The following is a 20,456-nucleotide window of genomic DNA, read 5'->3' as shown; positions in this document are numbered from 1 at the left end:
GGAATCTTGTGGCCATTCTTTGCCTGACTGATCTTTTGTTTGCTTTTTGTTTATTTTGAAGGTACATGGGAATTGGACTTTCTGCTCAAGGGGTCAACATGAACAGGCTCCCAGGTAAGGCACCGGGAAGGTTTGGTTTGGCTCCCAGCTGTGTGAAATGGTGGTGTGCAGGAGAAGGTTTCTGTGTGGGGGTTAGTGACTGTGTGCTTCTGTAATGAAATGCCATGAACACTGTCCCAGACCTGGTTCCTTACCTGGTGTGCAAAAATGAATCAACACAGAGTTCAGATACTTGTTTTCATTCCAGTTCTCTGTGGAAAAGGTTTGGGAATTCCATGTCTGGGAGTTTGAAGCTACTGAGTGCTATCCTAAAGGGAGTTCCTGACATCCTTGAGGTAGCCATAAGAACTTCAGCAATTACTGTTGCTAAATAAAAAGTGAAATAATTACTGCAACTGCTGGACAGAAACATAAACAATTACTAAAATGCTAAAGAACTACTGAAATTAATATTCAACTAATTAGTAATTGTGGGATCAATGGGAACTGGGACTGTTCAGCCTGGAGAGGACTCTGGGATAACTTTAGAGCTGCTTTCCAGTAGCTTTCCAGGAAGGCTGCAGGGGGGCTGTTTACAAGGGGAAAGGGATTGAAATTGAAAGAGAATAGGTTTAGATTGGACCTTAGGAAGAAATTCTTTACTAGGAGGGTGGCAAGACTCTGGAATGGATTGTCCAGAGAAGCTGGGGATGCCTTCTTCCTGGAGATGTTCAAGGCCAGGTTGGATGGGGCCTTGAGTAACCTGGGCTAGTTGAGAGGTGTCCCTGCCCATGGCAAGGGGTTGGATTAGGTGATCTCTGAGGTCTCTTCCAGCCTAGGCTGTTCTTCTGCAAGTCACAGGCCACAGGCTGCCCAGGGAGGTGGTGGAGTCCCCATCCCTGGAGGTGTTCAAGAAAGGTGTGGCCATGACACACATGGTTTGGATTGACATGGGGACTTCTGTGGCAGGAACTCTTTCAGCTGGGTTTGAAATCCAAAGTTGGCCATGTGTGGGGGGAGAGGAAGAGTTCTGCAAGCACCAGAGTGAGTGGCAGCTGGTTCCCAGTGCAGGAGGCTTCTTTTGGTCTGGGGGATGGTTGGAGAAACATATGACACTGAATGTGGTGAGACCCTGGCTCAGGGTACCCAGGGAGGTGGGAACTGCCCCATGCCTGGAACCATTGCAGGTCAGCTTGGTTGGGGCTCTTGATGTCCCTGCTGACTGCATGGGGTTAGACTGGATGAGCTTCAAAGGTCCCTTACTTCTGGGGAAGTTGTTTGAAAGCTGACATGTGTGTTCAACCCATACTGCACATCTTGGTATCTCCAAGGAGGAGAATGTTTTGTGAATGTCCTAACAAAGGGAAGAGCTTCCAGAGACTTTGCTCTAAAACCGTTGTGAATCTGCTTATCAGTGAAGATTTTGCTTTCAACTTCACTGTTAACTTGAATATTCAGAATATTCAGTGGAACTTGCTCATTTTTTACCTTGTATCCTCCACTTGAAAATGCTTGAGCACTGGAGCAACTGAGAGGGTTGAGGCTGTTTAGCCTGGAGAAGTCTTCAGGGAGACCTTAGAGCAGCCTTCCAGTACCTGAAGGGGCTCCAGGAGAGCTGGGGAGGGACTTTGGACAAGGGCTGGGAGTGCCAGGACAAGGGACAATGGCTTGGAGCTGGGAGAGAGGAGATTGAGACTGGAGATGAGGAAGAAATTGTTGTCAGTGAGGGTGGGGAGACACTGGCACAGGTTGCCCAGGGAGGCTGTGGCTGCTCCCTCCCTGGAGGTGTTGAACGCCAGGCTGGATGAGGCCCTGAGCAAGCTGAGCTGGTGGGAGGTGTCCCTGCCCATGGCAGGGGGTTGGAGCTGGATGATCTCCTTTCTAACCCAACCCATTCTGTAATTCCCTGACTCGATGAAAGGAAGAGATCTCCACACAAAGCTGCCATGGAAAGTTGGTTCCTCATGCTGGTGGCTTAAGGAGAAGGATGGATGGCTCTCAGAGAGGACAGCACAGAGAAGCCCCAATTCCAAGTGATCATTTTCATTCTATCTGCTTACCTACAGACACACATCCCTCACAAGGACCCTTTCCTGAACATAGACACAGGACAGACAAACCCTTTCTGGTTTTGCTGACATTGCTTAAGGCATTGCAGTCCCAGGAGCCAGGCCCCAACATGAAGTAGGTTTCTGTACCCCAATTTCTGATGGTTTCTCTGGATGCACTCTAATTTGAGAGCTGCTTTTTTTCATAAGGCATTGGACACAGGCAAATGGTGAATAGACCAGGTAGTGTCTTTTCATTTGAAAAGGTGAAAAAACAATCAAAGGTTCATCAAACAAAGCAGTGGTGAGTGAGAGCTGGCATTGCCTGTAACGTGCAGTGCTGCAGAGCAGGGCAAGTCAGTCATTAACCAGAGGTGTGTAAGGCTTTCAAAGGGATTGGCCAGGCCCTATGGGTGCTGCTCCAGAGACGGAGGCAAGATATGCCTAAGGGTACAGTTTCATGACATTTCAGGCTGAATTAAGACCTTGCTGGTAGTGTAGAGAACCGTCCCTTCTTCCCTCTCTGCCTGGCTGTGTGTTCCTGCTGAGTTACCCTCAGAGAGCTGGGACAAATGAAACAAGTGAACAGCAGCAGCATGAAGGAGCTGCACCAGTGCACACTAGTGCAGAGAGGAGCACTCAGCTTCTCCCTTTTAGGAAGGGTAGGTGAAGCCTGTAGCAAGCCACCAACACATTTCTAGCTGGGCTCACAAAAGCTTCACTGGATCGAGAGCTAAATAATAAAATGAGTAAAGAGGAGGAGTTTTCAGCTGTTACATTCAGGGTACAAAGGTAAGAACGTTGCTCCATGGGTTCTGAAGGAACCAGTAGTCTGCCACAACCCCAGAAAAGTAGACAAGGTCCTGCCAGGCCTGAAAGCTGACATGGCAAAGGAGGTTACAAGTGCCAGAGGCAGGGGCTTGCATAAGGGAGAGATCATAGAATGACAGAAGTGTTTGGGTTACAAAAGCCCTCTAAGATCACCCAGTCCAACTGTCAGGCAAACACCACCATGGCTGCTAAACCATGTCCCCAAGTGCCATGGCCACTTGGTTCCTGAACACCTCCAGGCAGGGGGACTCCACCACCTCCCTGGGCAGCCTGTGCCAATCCCTGACCACTCCTGCACCAAAGACATTTTTCCTCATCTCCCCGGCACAATTCCAGGCCATTGCCTTTCCTGTCACCAGAGACTAAGGAAAAGAACCCAACCCCCACCTGTCTGCAGCCTCCTCTCAGGCAGCTGTAGAGAGCAATGAGGTCTCCCCTCAGCCTCCTGTCCTCTACACTAAACACCCCCAGGTTTCTCAGCTGCTCCTCCCCAGCCCTCTTCTCCAGACCCTTCACCAGCTTCATTGTCCTTCTCTGGACCTCCTCCAGCCTCTTAATGTCCTTCTGGGAGTGAGGGGCCCAAACCTGACCCCAGGATTCAAGGTGTGGTCTCAGCAGTGTGCAGTAGAGGGGTATGAGGAGCTGTGGAGCTGTAGGCACAGGGGGGGGCAGGTGGAGTTTCTGTCCCTTGGTGACACTGAATCAGATCAGTTCACCTGTGATAGGTAATTTCATCCTCAGGTACTGAAATGCTGAGCACAGGAAAAGAAGCTGTGTCTGGGGAAAGAAGTGAGCAGAGCTTTCAGTAAGAGCCCCAAGGCTGCAGCAGGATGGGTGTCGGTGTGTGTTTAAATGTCTTCTGAAAATTAAAAGAATGATGACACAGGAGGTGCTCAGGCTGTGGCTGTGTCACACAAGCTGACCCTTCAGCAAAATCCCCACAGTGCTTTCTTTCACACCTGCTGACTGAATTTCAAGGCACAGCCCACAGAACCCTTAGGTGGGCTGGGGCTGGGGGACTCTCCTGGTTGAAAGCAGTCTGTCTGTGATGTAGAGAGGGATAGTTGAAGGGAGGTTGATTCTAACCTGGAGAGAAAGCTCAGCACTACCCCCACCAGCACTCATCTGGGCTGGAGCCAAAAGAAATCTGGCATCAAGCACAAATGCCCTGACTTGGAACTGGATATGGCCAAAGTATTTGTTCTTGGGGATGAATAGGAGGTGGAGACAGAACCCAGCAGCAAGATTGTTCTTTGACTTAGGGCTGGTAGAATGCCCAGGATCCTCACTGAAGTGGGAACAAGGAAGGGATGCAGTTTGGCCTCTACACCAAGCTTTGGGCTCCCAAAGCACTGCAGGTCACTTACTGTCCTGCCAGCAAATCCAGTGAAAACGGAGCTCTTAAATCAGAATTGTCTTAGAAAGGGTCGTAGGAGACAAACTTGGCAGGGCTTCAGGTCACAAGAAGTTAAAATGACACTTGGATGGGAAGCCAAGTCCAGACTCCAGAGCCTGTCACTTCTGTGTGAGCTCTTCCTCTGTGCTCTGAAGGGTCTAGTAACAGCTGAGCCAACACATGCTCCTCACTCCAGTTAGCTCAGCACGGTGCTGTAGAAAATAACTTAGCCTTCCTCTCCAGGTGCTAGGGGAGTGATAGCTGGGCTGTACCACAGAGCCATGCAGGGCATTTTGCACCACTGATGGGAGCCTGACCTAACTGTGCCTGCAGACCCACTCTTGGCAGCATCCTGTGCATGTGAGCGAAGGAGCAGCAGTCCATGGGATCAGCCTGCTACAGGTCACTGCTAAGCGAGCCCTGGCCGAAGGCTCAAGTTCACTTTGTATTCCATTCCACTCATTCCCCACCTTCACTCTGGAACTCACAGTCCTTTACAGATACTTTTATTCCAAGGGGCCACACAGCCCTGCCCATGGAAGCTCCTGGGATTTAAGGCTGTTTAGCAGCAGTGCTTTGGGTAACTTGTAGTCTCTAAAGAGGGGGGAAAAAAGGGCAAAAGAAGAGAAATGTTGCTGGCTGGTCAAGCTGAGGCCAGCACAGTGATGACACTCAGCAAATAGCACCTCAGGTTAGTATTTAACCAGAGGTTTTATGTGTGTGTTTATAGAATCACAGAATGGTTTGGGTAGGAAGGGACCTCTCAAGGCTACCCAGTCCAACTGCCTGCAGCCAGCAGGGACATCTGCAGCCAGACCAGGTTGCTCACAGCCACAAGCAACCTGACCTGCAGTGGCACCCCAGGACCCCATTTGCCTTCTTGGCCATGAGGGCACAACTTACTGTCTACCAGCGCTCCCAGGTTCTTCTCCATGGAGCTGCTCTTCAGCAGGTCCCCCCTCACCTGTCCTGGTGCAGGGGGTCGTTCCTCCCCATTTGCTCATATTGCTGGGGCATTTGTTCTATCAAACCAGTTTGTGGGGCTGCACATGAACTGTGTCATGTAATTGGGTTACTAATCCTGGGCAGGGGGCACAGCTTGGCTCTGAGCTTGTTGCTAACTTGGATCTGTTCTGCTGCCCAGTTGACCAGACAGGTAGAGCAGAGTGAGTGCAGACAGCAACTCCCTGAGAGGAGGTTGCAGTGAGGTGGGGGTTGGGCTACTCTCCCTAGTCTCAGGTGATAGAAGGAGAGGTGATGGCCTGAAATTGTGCCAAGGGAGGCTTAGGTTGGAGATGAGGAAAAATGTCTTTGCTGCAAGAGTGGTCAGGGATTGACACAGGCTGCCCAGGGAGGTGGTGGAGTCCCCATGCCTGGAGGTGTTCAAGAAACCTGTGTCTATGGCACTTGGGGCCATGGTTTAGTGGTCATGGTGGTGTTGGGTTACTGGTTGGACTGGATGATCTCAGAGGGCTTTTCCAACCCAAACCATTCTGTAATTCTATGAGAGACCAAAGCAGAGGGAGGCTCAGACCCAGACTGAGCAACCCCTACAAGTGTATTTTGAGCAAGACCCACTGGAACATGTGGGAGAGGGTCCAGTGGTTTAAATGCAGTGTGCTTGAGAGCAGTCAGCAGTGCCAGAAATCAGTTCAGTAGCACCTGAGGGGAGAAAGCAGCCTGAAAACTGCTCTGAAAACTGTGACAGCCTTGTTGCTAACTAAGTAAGTTTTGACCTGCAAATGTAAATTGTATCTGTCTATGACAGTCTGAGAGATTAACAAAGATGATCAGAGGGCTGGAGAACTTCTGCTATGGAGACAGGCTGACACAGTTGGGGCTGTTCAGCCTGGAGAAGAGGTTACAGGGAGACCTTAGAGCAGCATTTCAGTGTCTGAAGGGGACCTACAGGAAGGCTGGGGAGGAAGTGTTCAGAAGGGGTCGAAGTGACAAGGAGAGTGGCAATGGTTTGAAACTGGAGCAGAGCAGAGTTAGGTTGGACATCAGGAGGAAGTTCTGCACAATGAGGCTGGGAAGACACTGGAACAGGCTGCCCAGGAAGGTGGTTGAGGCTCCATCCCTGGATGTGTCCCTGGGCAGCCTGCTTTAGCTGGAGGTGTCCCTGCTGCCTGATGAGGGGTTGCACAGGATGCCCTCGGAGGGCCCTTCCAGCCCAATGCAATCTCTGAAGCTCTGTTGCCCTTCTCTGGACATGCTGCAGCAGCTCAAGGTCTTCCTGGTGGTGAGAGACCCAACTCCCCAGTGCTGCCCCATGGGAGGTTTCAGCCCAGCTGTGGGGCCGTTGCCATGTGCTCTGATTTCGGTCCAGATGAAGATTGTGCTAAAGAAATGGGTCAGAAATTTGGGCTTCTTGTAAAGCTCATTTTGGGGTTATTCTGGGCATATTTGGCTCATTTATATGGCTTCTTTTTTAATCTTCATCCTTTTGTCCCCCACCCTTCAGCTGTTGCTGAGCCCTGAGGTCCACTCTCAGGCTGCTCTTCTCCAGGCCAGACAGCTCCAGGTCTCTTGTGTATGACTGTGCTGAATGTGTGTTGAAGAATCATTGTCTTTGAGTTCCTCTGGCATAAGCTAAGCCTCTTCATCTTGTTTCCTCTTCCCGCTCTCTGCACCTCAGGATCTACCCTTCCAAAGGCTGTTCTTTGTCAGAGTTGTCCAAGCTGGATTGAAAAACTCCAAACAGTTCTACAGATCATGGTGACTCCTGTGGTTTATGATTGACCTGTCCATAACCAGCTGAGGGCTGTGAGCTCCACTTAATTGCTTGATCATCTTCTCCCCATCCCACCTAAATGTTCTCACTTTTCAGTTGGCTTTCTCAGATCCAAGTTTGTATGCTGAGGTCACCTGAAACCGTGTGGAAGTTGCAGTTTGAAATGGACTCGATGCATTTCCTACAAATTTGTTTGTATCCCGTCTTCAGCTCCCAGAAGAACTGGAAGTTCATCTTTCCACATTCTCCAAGTTTTCACCTATCAACAGTGGGCTTTTGGGCAGTGTTGGGATTTGCAAGATCTAAATTTTGGAGACAGCCACAGTTAATCTGTGATGAGAGCTGCAGAGTCTAGTTGGAGGCTTTGTAACTCATGGTGTTCTCCAGGGCTCGGTACTAGGCTCAGTCTTGTTCAACATGTTTCTCAGTGACCTGGATGGAGGGACAGAGTGGACCCTCAGCCAGTTTGCTGATGGCTCAGAGCTGGGAGCAGTGGCTGAAACCCCCTCAGGCTGTGCTGCCATTCAGTGGTACCTGGGCAGGCTGCAGAGCTGGGTAAAGGGGAACCTGCATTCAGCTCAGTCCCTGTAGAGCTTGCACCTCTTGCAGTGTGTCAGACGCTTGGTCCTGCGCAGCGCTGGCAGCGTTGATCTTTGCTGTGCTTTGCCTAGCCATGAGTCCTGCCTCTGGTTGGCTACAACTGGGGGAACAGCTTTTATGGCCAGCTCATATCTTGCTTACCCATGGAGAAAGAGCTTGGCATCTCCAGCACCTGCAGAAAGGGAGTCATAGGGGAATGGAGGAGTGCAGCAGCAGAAGCTTGAGCTGTCCTGTTGGGTAGATCCTTCCCCAGCTCTCAGTGCTCCCAGGCAGTGCAGGAACTGGATGAAACGCACCAATTTGTGTCTTAGTTTATGTATTGCTCCTTTCTTCTTCCCCAGAAATCTTGGGTTTGGAGGTCGTGGTGCTGAGGTGTGGTGTGTGGGACCTGTAGTTCCCAGTGGATGGACTCACACAACTTTCATAAGCTGTTGGGAATCAGCAGCTGAGGAACTGCTGGGCTGGCACTGGCAGAGCTGCCTGCAAGCAGCTGCAGTTTGTTACCCTTATGGTACAGAAGCAGCAGGTGCTCTGCTCCTTAGCTGTGCCTTCCCCGAGCTACCTTATCTGCACCCAGCTGGATGTGACTTGTGTAGGTGGCACATGTTTGAAAACAGGAACCTCCTGCTGAGAGCTGATACCAGCTGTGCTGGCATGGCATGGAGGAGCTGCACAGATAGCTGAAATAGACTGACTGGAGAGTGCCAACAGAGTGGTCACAAGCACGTCCTCAAATGAGGTCAGGCCTGGCACTGCATCAGGTGTGTTCAGAGCTGCAGAGCAACAAAACCAACTTCTGAAACCACAGAGCTGGGATCCCAGGGCCGGCATAGAATAGGAAGGATTTCTGAGGAGACCTTAGAGCAGCCCTCCAGTACCTGAAGGGGTTCCAGGAGAGCTGGGGAGGGACAAATGCCAGGACAAAGGACAATGGCTTTGAGCTGGCAGAGGGGCGACTGAGACTGGAGAGGAAGAAGAAATCGTTGTCAGTGAGGGTGGGGAGACACTGGCACAGGTTGCCCAGGGAGGCTGTGGCTGTGCCCTCCAGCAGCATGCTCCCAGAAATGGCTGATAGAGGTACACTGGAGCCTGCCTTCATGTGGGGCCTTCGCCGTTCTGCGAAACCTTCTGTTGGTTTGGTGCCATATGGAAATAGTTTCCAGAGCAGAGACATTGGTGAGAAACTGAGCAGCCTGACCTAGCTGCAGGGGCTGGACTAGATGACCTCTAAAGGTCCCTTTGAACCCAGTGCATTCTATGATACTATGACATTGCCTATGGGATTGGCCTGCATCAATGGCACAGGCTGCATCTCCAGCCGCAGCACAGGTTTCTGGGCTATCCAGGTGATCTTGGTGACAGCTAACAGCTGACTGGCAATTCAGAGAGAGCAGTTTAGCTGTCAGCAAGAGCTGTCATCAGCACTGCTTTTTAAAAGCCTTTCTTTACAGTGGCTGTACCCAGGATTTGAGCCCTTCAGAGGGAAGGAAACGTCAGCACAGAGCTCAGCTTCACTCCAGCTCCAGCTGATGGCTAGCAGCTATTTTTAGTGGTGGATTAGAACTATAGAGTCACAGAATGGTTTGGGTTGGAAAAGCCCTCCAAGATCATCCAGTCCAACCATCAGCCCAACTGCACCATGGCCACCAAACCCTGGCTCCAGGTGCCATGGCCACACCTTTCTTGAACACCTCTAGGGATGGGGACTCCACCACCTCCCTGGGCAGCCTGTGCCAGTGGCTGGTAAAATAAAACTCTATTGCTTTACCGTAATTGATCTGAAAAGTTTTTAGGGAACCTCAAATTAGAATCTGGAAGGCCATCATGAGATGTGCTTCTTCTGGAAGGCTTTTCTCTCCATAAGGCTTTTTGTTGTTGCTTATAAGGTCTTTTTTGTTTGTTTGGTTGGTTTTGTTCAAGGGCAGGTTGGATGAGGCCCTGAGCAGTGTGGCCTACTGGGAGGTGTCCCTGACGATGGCAGGAGGGTGGAAACTGGATGATCACACGGAATCACAGACTGGTCTGGGTTGGAAGGGACCTCCAAAGCTCATCCAGTCCAACCCTCTGCAGTCAGCAGGGAATCCTCCACTGGATCAGGTTGCCCAGAGCCCTGTCCAGCCTCACCTTGAACATCTCCAGGGATGGAGCCTCAACCACCTCCCTGGGCAACCTCTTGCAGTGTTCCAGCAGCCTCCTGGTGCAGAACTTGTTCCTCACATCCAATCTCAATCTGCTCTGCTCTGGTTTGAAGCCATTGCCCCTGGTCCTGTCCCTGCAGGCCTTTGGGAACAGTCTCGCTGCAGCCTTCCTGCAGCCCCCTTCAAGTACTGCCAGGGAGCTGTTAGGTCTCTCCAGAGCCTTCTCTTCTCCAGGCTGAACACCCCAGCTCCCTTATAGCAGAGCTGCTCCAACCCCTTGATCATTTTCCTGGCCCTCCTCTGGACCCTCTCCATCAGGTCCATGTCCTTCCTTGTGCTGAGGGCTCCAGAGCTGGATGCAGTGCTCCAGGTGAGGTCTCCCCAGAGCAGAGCAGAGGGGCAGGATCCCCTCTCTCCATCTCTGGCAATGCTGCTGTTGATGCACCCAGGCTGCCATTGGCCTTCTGCGCTGCAAGCTCACATTGCCTGCTCCTGTCCAGCTGCACCCCCACCAGCACCCCCAAGCCCTTTTCCTCAGGGCTGCTTTCTATCACCTCCTCCCCCAGCCTGTACTGACAGTGAGGATTGTGCTGGCCCAGGTGCAGGATCCTGCATTTGCTCTTATTGAACCTTATGAGGTTCACGTAGGGCCACCTCTGCAGCTTGTCCAGGTCCCCCTGGATGCCCTCCTGTCCCTCTGGCATATTGACAGCACCACTCAGCCTGGTTCCATCTGCACACTGGATCCTGGTACCTGGATCCTGCTGTCAATAGCACTGATAAAAGTATTGAACAGCACAGGTCCCAGCACAGACCTGTCACTGCTCTCCATCTGTACTTGGAGCCATTGAGCAGCACCCTCTGGATGTGACCCTCCAGCCAATTCCTTACCCACTGAACAGTCCACCCAGCAAATCCACATCTCTCCAACTTGGCCAGCAGGATGCTGTGGGAAGCAGTGTCAAAGGCCCTTAAGGTCCCTCCCAACCCAAAGCATTCCCTGATGCTGTGCTCATTCTCTTCCCTGTTCATCAGCACTGCAGGGTGGATTTCAGCCCTAGCTGGGTGCTAGGCCCCTGCGTTCTGCAACCATCTCAATGGTCTATGGCCCTGAGCTGCACTATCTCGGTGTCTATGAAGTGTCTCCTACCCATTACCTTACAAGGTTTGCCTGAAGGTGTCTTAATGTTTTGTAAAGGTCTTCTTGCCCATCAGCTAGAAGTTGAAAAGCTGTTCTGCAACTCAAGGTGAATTCTTCAGCCTGCTGAGATTTGAAGCCTGTGGATGTGATGAGTGTTTGCATCCAAGTTATTCTTTGCTCCAGCCATGGAATAGGTGCAAGGGAAACCTCCTCATGCCGTGGGGGTTTTCTATCCCTCTTATGCCTTGTTTTTAACCCCTGGTCTTCTCCCCACCCCCTCCAGCGTGCTGTGTCAGGGAGTCCAACAGATACAATAATACAGTGGTGACCTGATGGTGCTGGAAAGCTTTTTGAGCCTGGCCTTTGTAGACAGAAGTAGCCTGCTTTGTCCTGGTGCTTTAACCACATTGTGCTTTTTAAGGGGCTGTGAATGGCTCATAGCACATCCTGACCACTCTGGTCAGGGAACACCAGATCATTTCCCACTCTGGTGGGAGGTGACCCATCAAACTTCTAAGTGAGGAAGGCTTTCTTGGCTCAGCACAGCAGGGTTTGAGTCTTGGTGACTGCGTTCATGGTGAGGTGCATGCTAGTTAATGGCAAACCAGATTCATTCCCACATCTCGGGGGCAGGTGGAACAGAGCATTCCTGCTGATAAGGTCCTGCCCATGCTGCAGCCATCCACAGCCCTCTGGTTTGGTTTTCTCCCTTTGTGGGCACTGTCATCTTGGGTAGAGGAGTGGAGGCTGTGGCTCGGTGTTATTTTGAAGGCTGCTTACTATGCAGGAGCTGTCAGATGGTCACTGCTCTGGTCTAAAGGTTGTGATGCCAGATCAGTTTCATTAAAAAGAGAACTTCCAGTGCTTACTTTCTGCTCACAGTCTGTGTGGTGCACCAGGCAATGTCTGCTGCCAAACTTCTGCAGGCCTTGTAAGCTGTCTTGCTTGCAGTCTTTTTGATCTTTGGATGTGATCTTTGGATATGAGAGTGATGCTGTGATTGCTGGTTTTTTTTTTTCCTTCTTGGAAGGAAAGGTTGGATGAGGCCCTGAGCAGTGTGGCCTACTGGGAGGTGTCCCTGACGATGGCAGGAGGGTGGAAACTGGATGATCACACAGAATCACAGACTGGTCTGGGTTGGAAGGGACCTCCAAAGCTCATCCAGTCCAACCCTCTGCAGTCAGCAGGGAATCCTCCACTGGATCAGGTTGCCCAGAGCCCTGTCCAGCCTCACCTTGAACATCTCCAGGGATGGAGCCTCAACCACCTCTCTGGGCAACCTCTTGCAGTGTTCCAGCAGCCTCCTGGTGCAGAACTTGTTCCTCACATCCAATCTCAATCTGCTATGAAGCCATTGCCCCTGGTCCTGTCCCTGCAGGCCTTTGGGAACAATCCCTCTGCAGCCTTCTTATAGCCCTTCAGGTACTGGAAGGCTGCTCTAAGGTCTCCCCGAAGCCTTCTTTTCTCCAGCAGAAAACTGCAGTTCTGTTTGGCTGCTAACAAGAAAAATCAGAGAAGTTGATCTTCTTGGCAAGACTATCTTGATCCTGACACTCAGTGGAGAAAAAAGCAAACAGCAAGTTCCAGTGCTGCTGCTTGATCAACGGGGCAGAATGATGCAACAGCAGAGCACGTGGCGGAGAAGACTTGATGTTCTTTGGGACAGCTCCAGGATCAGCTCAACAACGTGCTGCCTACCACCCCTAACTGCCCTGCCCCCATCTCTGTTCATTCCCAGCTTGGCCATTTGACATCAGCCCTGCTTCTCTCCTGACTTTGCAGGCAGACCCTGTGCCATCTTCTGTTCCTGAGGTCAGGCTCTGCCTCCCAGAGCAGCCACTAGGAAGTGGATCTGTGGGGCCTCAGCACTGTGGGCACAGCACATCACTTCAGCTGTCCATCTGCAATGTGTCAGCAACCTGCACAGACCTCTTGGTAGGCACTGGGTGAAAGTGCCAGCATGGCTACATCCCACTAAGAAGAGCAGGACCTGAGGATGCTGCTCAGCCTTGCAAGTATGTTCAGGCAAGGAAATCTAGGATGCCCGGAGGGACGTTTCCAAGAGCAGTATTTCCCTTTAGCCTTTGCTGGCTCCTTCCATAGAGGGTGGAGAAAAAGTGAACTGATGACATCACCTTGCACACCAAGGTTCAAACAAGCTTTGATTGCCACTGAGCACAGGAGAAAGGGGATGGCACCCCTGGGGGCTCTGTGCGCATGCATTTGGCCACGTGGAGAGGAGACAGAAACTCCTCGGAAAGAATGTGAAGATTTGCAGATAGGGTTTGTGAATAATGGGAGTTTGGAGATTATTCTCCAAACCTCTACTGGAAGTAGATTGAGACTGGAAGTTAGGAAGAAATTGTTGGCAGTGAGGGTGGGGAGACACTGGAACAGGTTGCCCAGGGAGGCTGTAGAAGCTCCCTCCCTGGAGGTGTTCAAGGCCAGGCTGGATGAGGCCTTGAGCAAGCTGGGCTGGTGGGAGGTGTCCCGTAGTGGGATGGTTGGAACTGGATGATCTCTGAGGTCCCTTCTGACCCAAACCATTCTAGGATTCTATGATTCTTCAGGAGACCCCAGGGACTGCTCTACATTCTCTGCAGCAGCTGCATCTTTCCAAATGTCCCTTTTCTACAGACTCCTGAGGGACACCACTTGGCACCCATCTGGCCATCAAGCCGTTGACCACTCCCCTTTGCCTGTGACCATCCAACCCATTCCTTACCCACTACAGCCACCCATCAAATCCACAGCTCTCCAGCTTACAGAAGGATGTCATGGGGGCCTACATCAAAGGCTTTACAGAAGCCCAGACAGATGACAATCCAGAGCTCTTCCTTAGTCCACTGCTGCAGTCACTCCATCACAGAAAGCCACTGGTTTGGTCAGTGCCCTTGCCCTTGGAGGCGGGATGTGATCAGGGCCCATAGTCTGTTAGCAGCACAGCACCTCACGTACAAGGTGACAGTGCTGTGCACACCACCACAGACATCTAAGGGACTGCTGCATGGTGGCCTCACCCCAGCTTACAACAGATAAAGCAGATTCATCCAAGGCTGGTCTGGCCCCTAGAGAGCAACATCGGCTGATGCTAACGGAAGAGTGCCTGGCTGGAGGTTTGGCTCAGGGGCCATTCCATGTTTTTGAGTAAAGTACTTGCAGCTGTAACAGACCAAGTTTAGACCAAGTCCTCATGGTAGGCCTGAAATGTGGCAAGCATCTAAAGGTGGTGAGGTGGAAGGAGCTGGAGGGCAGTGGAGAAGAGTCAAGGGAGTGAGCTGAGGCTGGGCGCAGCGGCAGTGAGGACCTGCACAGAGGGAGCATTGTCACAGCGGTGATGGTGCACTTTGGAGTGGTCACAAGAGGTTCATGGAAGCATTAGTGCAGTAGTAAAAAGAATAATAAAGGGGAAAATGCTGGGATTAAGTGGTGGAGGGCTGGGAACAGTGCAGAGCACAGCTGCAGCCAGCATCCCTTCCCCATACTGCACCTCCATCTCCATTCTCACAAACAACACAGTGAATCCAGAAAAGGTTCAGATGGGATGGTCAGGAATGCAGGGAATAGCTAAATAAGCCAGGAGTCATCAGTCTGGAAAAGGGATTATTGTGAGGGGCTTTGGAGAGGACTGTATAATGATGCACATTCTGGAGAGACTGAACATGGCTTACAGCTGTCTGCAGTTCCCTGAAAGGAGGTTGGAGCTGGATGGGGGTTGGTCCCTTCTAACAAGCAATGGGATGAGAGAAAACAGCCTCAACTTGCCCCAGGACAGGTTTAGGTTGGCTGTTAGAATAAACTTCACTGAAAGGGTTCTCAAAGCCTCACACAGGCTGCCCATGGAGGTGGTTGAATCTCCACCCTTGGAGGTGTTCAGAAGTTGCAGAGATGTGGTGCTGAGGGCCATGGATTTGCACCAGCCTTGGTGGAGTTACAGAGTGGCTGGACTGGATGATCTTAAAAGGCTTCTCCAACCAACGTGGTTCTGTGATTTTATGATATTCAGTAGGAACATGTTCTGTGCTTATGCTGCCTCAGTTCTTGAAGAGGATCCTTCTCTGGGTTAGCCCTGTATCCCATCCTGCCAGCAGATGGCATTTCACCTCTGACTTCTGGCGGACATCCCTGGCTTCTTGAAGTACGTGATTGCAGACGCTGCAAACATCTGGAGAAGTTTCAGATGTAAGTGTGAGGAAGGCTGATTCAGCCCTTATTGAAGCAGGATCACACTGGTGAGTAACTGGATGTGTGAAGTAGCAGTAGAGTGTGGCTGCCAGCCCTTGGGAAGCAAAGTCCACATGAAGCAGTTGGAGTCCTGCCAGCACAGGTTCATGAGCCAGATGTGGAAGGAGATGCTGACCTCCAGGTAGGCTGCTGACAGCAGGATGGTCCCCTTTAACTTGTGGAAGAGAAGGTTGACTAGCTGAGCTTAGAGGACGAAGGTGTTGAGGAATGTGAGGAAGATGATGATGACATTGAAGACAGTAGCAGTGTCCTGAACAGGACAGGTTGGTATGGCAGGGGCAGAGGCAGGTATGAGAAGGAGTTGACAAAGAGGTTGTAGAAAAGCAGGGCAGACTGCAGGAACAGCACCGGGCTGTCCTTGCTGATCTGGGATGTCTTCTTTCCCCAAGGACTGGAGGCTTCAGCTCTGGCATGCGCAGTTGTAGAGCCGCTCCTGGATTGGAGCTGAGGGCTCAGGGGTGTCTGGGACCCAAAGAAGAGGCTGTAATGTGCAGGAGCCGTCACTAGGTGGCGATGGTCAGCGGTTGGTGGCACCGCAGAGTGCTCCCCAGGTGCCTCAGCACCTGCCGAGAGGGACGAGACCCCTGCTCTGCTGGCAGGGTCGGGACGCACTCAGTCCATAGTCCCAGATGACTTTGCCCGAGAAGGGCTGGAAGTGCTGAGTGTTATTTTTAATTCAGAGTATTAGGAAATTGCAGAAGAGCAGCTGGAGCAGGCCAGTGACCCTGCGAGCCGCTGCCCTCACCTTCATTCCAGGCAGAAAGCTAGAAACAGGAGCACATCACTCCCGTAGGAACTAATTAAGGCTGGACATGTAACTGAGGGGGCCCTGCGTGTCCCTATGGGGCGCACAGTGAGCTCACAGACCTGCCTTGTTCTTCTCAGTTGGCCCTGGTGAGCTGATACAGCTGGCAGGCTGCATTTGAAGCAGTTGCTGTTGTGTCAGCTCCAACTTCAGCACCACACAAGAGCCGAGTTGGAAAAGTTAACCCTGGGTATCATTAGCAAGGAGCTGGGCAAGGGAGGCTTCTGTAACTGGTGAGGTCAGTGGCTGCCTCAGGAGAGTGGGATCCAAACCCAGGGTTTCCCAAGCATTGCTGCAATACACAGCAATTTGTCACTCTCCTGAAAGCTTTTATTATTGAAAGGTTGGACCACATGGTCCCTGGGGGCCCTTGCAGCCTGGCAATCTGTGGTTCTGTGTGATTCTGGCATTTTTTTAGCCACTTCTCACTGGAGTTCCTCTCACCACCATGTTCATTACCACCTTGGTGGTACAGTAGGTACCCATGCTACAAGACTTCCAGGAGCAGTTTTCAGCAGGATTGGTCATGATCTGTAGGTAACAAACCCAATTTTTGGTCGAACGCTACAGAACCTGTAGTGTCTGCATTGGCACAAGTGCTTGGTGGCATTATCCTCTCTGTTGGGCACACTGTTGCATTCCTTACAATAGCCATTGCTGGTGCATGATAGGACAAGGGGCAATGGTTTTAAACTAGGGCAGTGGGGAGTTAGTCTGCAGATGAGGAAGAAATTCTTGGCAGTGAGTGTGGGGAGACATTGGTACAGGTTGCCCTGGGAGGCTGTGGCTGCCCCCTCCCTGGAGGTGTTCAAAGCCAGGCTGGATGAGGCCTTGAGCAAGCTGTGCTGGTGGGAGGTGCAGAGGAGGGTAGCCAGAAGACAGTGACAGTGGCAGTTTGACAGCAGACTCTAGAGCTACCTCCTTTATCTTTGGCAGTCCAATTTGGCATAAGTTTGGAGCCTGCTGAGGGTATTGCCTGTGCTCTTGGCCCTGTGGTTCATGAAGTCACTAAACAGAACCAGAGCTACAGTTAACAGCGTGTTTGGAGCTGCTCCCAGGGAGGATGCAGCTGACTCTTGGGACACCTCACCTGTGGCTGTGTGACACTTCACAGAGGACATTCTTTGCCATTTCTGGGCTGGATTTGCTGGGAGTGTTCCACACCTTTCACTTCCAAACTTTGCCCCAAGGTGAAAAATCTTGGACTGGGGCATGTTTCAGCCTTGCTCCATTCCCTGTCTTTCCTGTTGGCATTCCTGTGGTGTGGTGCAAGGAGCAGAGGGCCTTGGGCACAGGCTGAGTGCTTTGTGCTTTGCTGAGAAACCCTGAGCTGGTGATACGCTACCTGAGTACATGTGCCTGAGCTCTGCTCAAAGGGATCATATCTGTGGAGCCTTCATGCTGTTGTGTTTGTAGGGAATCACAGGATCACAGAATGCAATGGGTTGGAAGGAACCCTCAAAGGTCGTCTTGTCCAATGCCCTTGCAATCAGCAGGGACACCTCCAACTAGACCAGGATGCCCAGGGACACATCCAGTCTGATTTTGAAGGTCTCCAGGGATGGGGCCTTCACTACCTGCCCCTAGCAGGGGGGTTGGAACTAGTTGATCTTTAAGGTCCCTTCCAACCTAACCTGTTCTATCATTCCATGAAATACAGATGTTTCCCAGACAGGAGCTTGTTTCAGCACAGGCAAGATAAAACAGGTTTAAATCTTTGTCAGAATGACAAAGTGACCTTGCAGCCCAAAAGGCCAATGGCAGCCCAGAAGGCCAATGGCAGCCTGGGCTGCAACCAAAGCAGCGTGGCCAGAGATGGAGAGAGAGGATCCTGCCCCTCTGCTCTGCTTGGGGAGACCTCACCTGGAGCACTGCATCCAGCTATGAAGCCCTCAATACAGGACAGACATGGACCTGATGGAGGAGTCCAGAGGAGGCCATGAAAATTCTCAGGGGGCTGGACTCTGAGGACAGGCTGAGGGAGCTGGGGGTGTTCAGCCTGGAGAAAAGGAGGCTCCAGGGAGACCTGATAGCAGTCTGCCAGTACCTGAAGGGGGCTACAAGAGGGATGGAGAGAGACTGTTCCCAAAGGCCTGCAGGGACAGGACCAGGGGCAATGGCTTCAAACCAGAGCAGAGCAGATTGAGATTGGATGTGAGGAACAAGTTCTGCACCAGGAGGCTGCTGGAACACTGCAAGAGGTTGCCCAGGGAGGTGGTTGAGGCTCCATCCCTGGAGATGTTCAAGGTGAGGCTGGACAGGGCTCTGGGCAACCTGATCCAGTGGAGGATTCCCTGCTGACTGCAGAGGGTTGGACTGGATGAGCTTTGGAGGTCCCTTCCAATCCAGACCATTCTGTGTGACTTCTGGCAATCTGTTCTTTGTAGTGCTTCTCATAAGGCACCAAGGTGGTTGAAGCTCAGATGATCTGTGACAGCTGATGGCTGTCGATCTCTTTTCAGCTGCTGTGGTGTGATAATCAATATTGTGATGAATCTGGAGTGGAATCCGACGTGTTGAGCTTCCCTCCAGGCAGTTGTGTCCCCAGACCTGTGGTTGACATCTCCTTGTGCTGTGCTGGCTGCCCTGCTGACCTGTTCTTTGGCCTTGTCCTTTGCAGGATGGGACAAACATTCCTATGGGTACCACGGGGACGACGGGCACTCCTTCTGCTCCTCGGGGACAGGACAGCCCTACGGCCCCACCTTCACCACTGGAGATGTGATTGGCTGCTGTGTCAATCTCATCAACAACACCTGCTTCTACACCAAGAACGGCCACAGCCTGGGTGAGTCCAGAAAGCTCTGCTCAGCACGGGGAGGGCACTGCTCAGCACGGGGAGGGCACTGCTCAGCACGGGGAGGGCACTGCTCAGCACGAGGAGGGCACTGCTGTGCTCAGCAGGGGGAGGGCACTGCTGTGCTCAGCACGGGGAGGGCACTGCTCAGCACGAGGAGGGCTCTGCTCAGCACGGGGAGGGCTCTGCTCAGCACGGGGAGGGCTCTGCTCAGCACGAGGAGGGCACTGCTCAGCACGGGGAGGGCACTGCTCAGCACGAGGAGGGCACTGCTGTGCTCAGCACAGGGAGGGCACTGCTGTGCTCAGCACGGGGATGGCTCTGCTCAGCACGAGGAGGGCTCTGCTCAGCACGGGGAGGGCACTGCTCAGCACGGGGAGGGCACTGCTCAGCACAGGGAGGGCACTGCTCAGCACGGGGAGGGCTCTGTTCAGCAAGGGGAGGGCACTGCTCAGCACAGGGAGGGCACTGCTGTGCTCAGCACGGGGATGGCTCTGCTCAGCACGAGGAGGGCACTGCTCAGCACGGGGAGGGCACTCCTCAGCACGAGGAGGGCTCTGCTCAGCACGGGGAGGGCACTGCTCAGCACAAGGATGGCACTGCTCAGCACGGGGAGGGCACTGCTCAGCACGGGGAGGGCTCTGCTCAGCAAGGGGAGGGCACTGCTCAGCACAGGGAGGGCACTGCTGTGCTCAGCACGGGGAGGGCACTGCTCAGCACGGGGATGGCACTGCTCAGCACGAGGAGGGCACTGCTCAGCACGGGGAGGGCACTGCTCAGCACGGGGAGGGCACTGCTCAGCAAGGGGAGGGCACTGCTCAGCACGGGGATGGCTCTGCTCAGCAAGGGGAGGGCACTGCTCAGCACAGGGAGGGCACTGCTGTGCTCAGCACGAGGAGGGCACTGCTCAGCACGGGGAGGGCACTGCTCAGCACGGGGAGGGCACTGCTCAGCACGGGGATGGCACTGCTCAGCACGAGGAGGGCTCTGCTCAGCACGGGGAGGGCACTGCTCAGCACGGGGATGACACTCCTCAGCACGAGGAGGACTCTGCTCAACACGGGGAGGGCACTGCTCAGTACAGGGAGGGCACTGCTGTGCTCAGCACGAGGAGGGCACTGCTCAGCATGAGGAGGGCACTGCTCAGCACGGGGAGGGCACTGCTCAGCACAAGGATGGCACTGCTCAGCACGGGGAGGGCTGTGCTCAGCACGGGGAGGGTGCTGCTCAGCACGGGGAGGACACTGCTGAACACAGGGAGGGTGCTGCTCAGCACGGGGAGGACACTGCTGAACACAGGGAGGGTGCTGCTCAGCACAGGGAGGGCACTGCCCACCTCTAACACGTGCCTGGCTTTTTTGGGTCACACAGTAAATTTGGACAAGTTCATCTCATGTTTTGTGCTGGAATTCATTTGGTTTGTTAGGGATATGCTCTCCTTTCCTTTTGCTTCTCCTTGCTGTGTCAGTTCTGCCTTGCTGGATTCAAGATGAAGAAGCTGGTAGAAAATGCCCCCTGTGCCAGTGTCTGTCAGAACAGCAGCCTTGGAGCTCCTGGCTGTGCTGAAGGAAGGAGTGGGACTGGAGTTCAGTGTCTGCAGGGTGCATCATTTCTCTTGGGAAAAGTTTTGGGGCTCTCATGTACAAGAGAGAGATGGACACAGTGGGGAGAGTCCAGCAAAG

General features: G+C 52.7%; 1 protein-coding gene across 1 annotated transcript in view; it reads left to right on the top strand.

Moving 5' to 3' along the window:
- The window catches only part of RANBP10 (RAN binding protein 10), an 83,083-nt gene that overhangs the window by 21,357 nt on the left and 41,270 nt on the right, over nucleotides 1–20,456 (top strand). The window contains exons 3-4 of the mRNA XM_054397168.1: nucleotides 62–114; nucleotides 18,598–18,765. Of these exons, the coding sequence (XP_054253143.1) occupies nucleotides 62–114; nucleotides 18,598–18,765 (221 nt within the window). The remainder of the gene's footprint in view (nucleotides 1–61; nucleotides 115–18,597; nucleotides 18,766–20,456) is intronic.

Source organism: Indicator indicator, chromosome 42 (assembly GCF_027791375.1).
Source record: "Indicator indicator isolate 239-I01 chromosome 42, UM_Iind_1.1, whole genome shotgun sequence".
Taxonomy (NCBI): domain Eukaryota; kingdom Metazoa; phylum Chordata; class Aves; order Piciformes; family Indicatoridae; genus Indicator; species Indicator indicator.
This window is presented reverse-complemented; position numbering and strand designations above follow the sequence as displayed.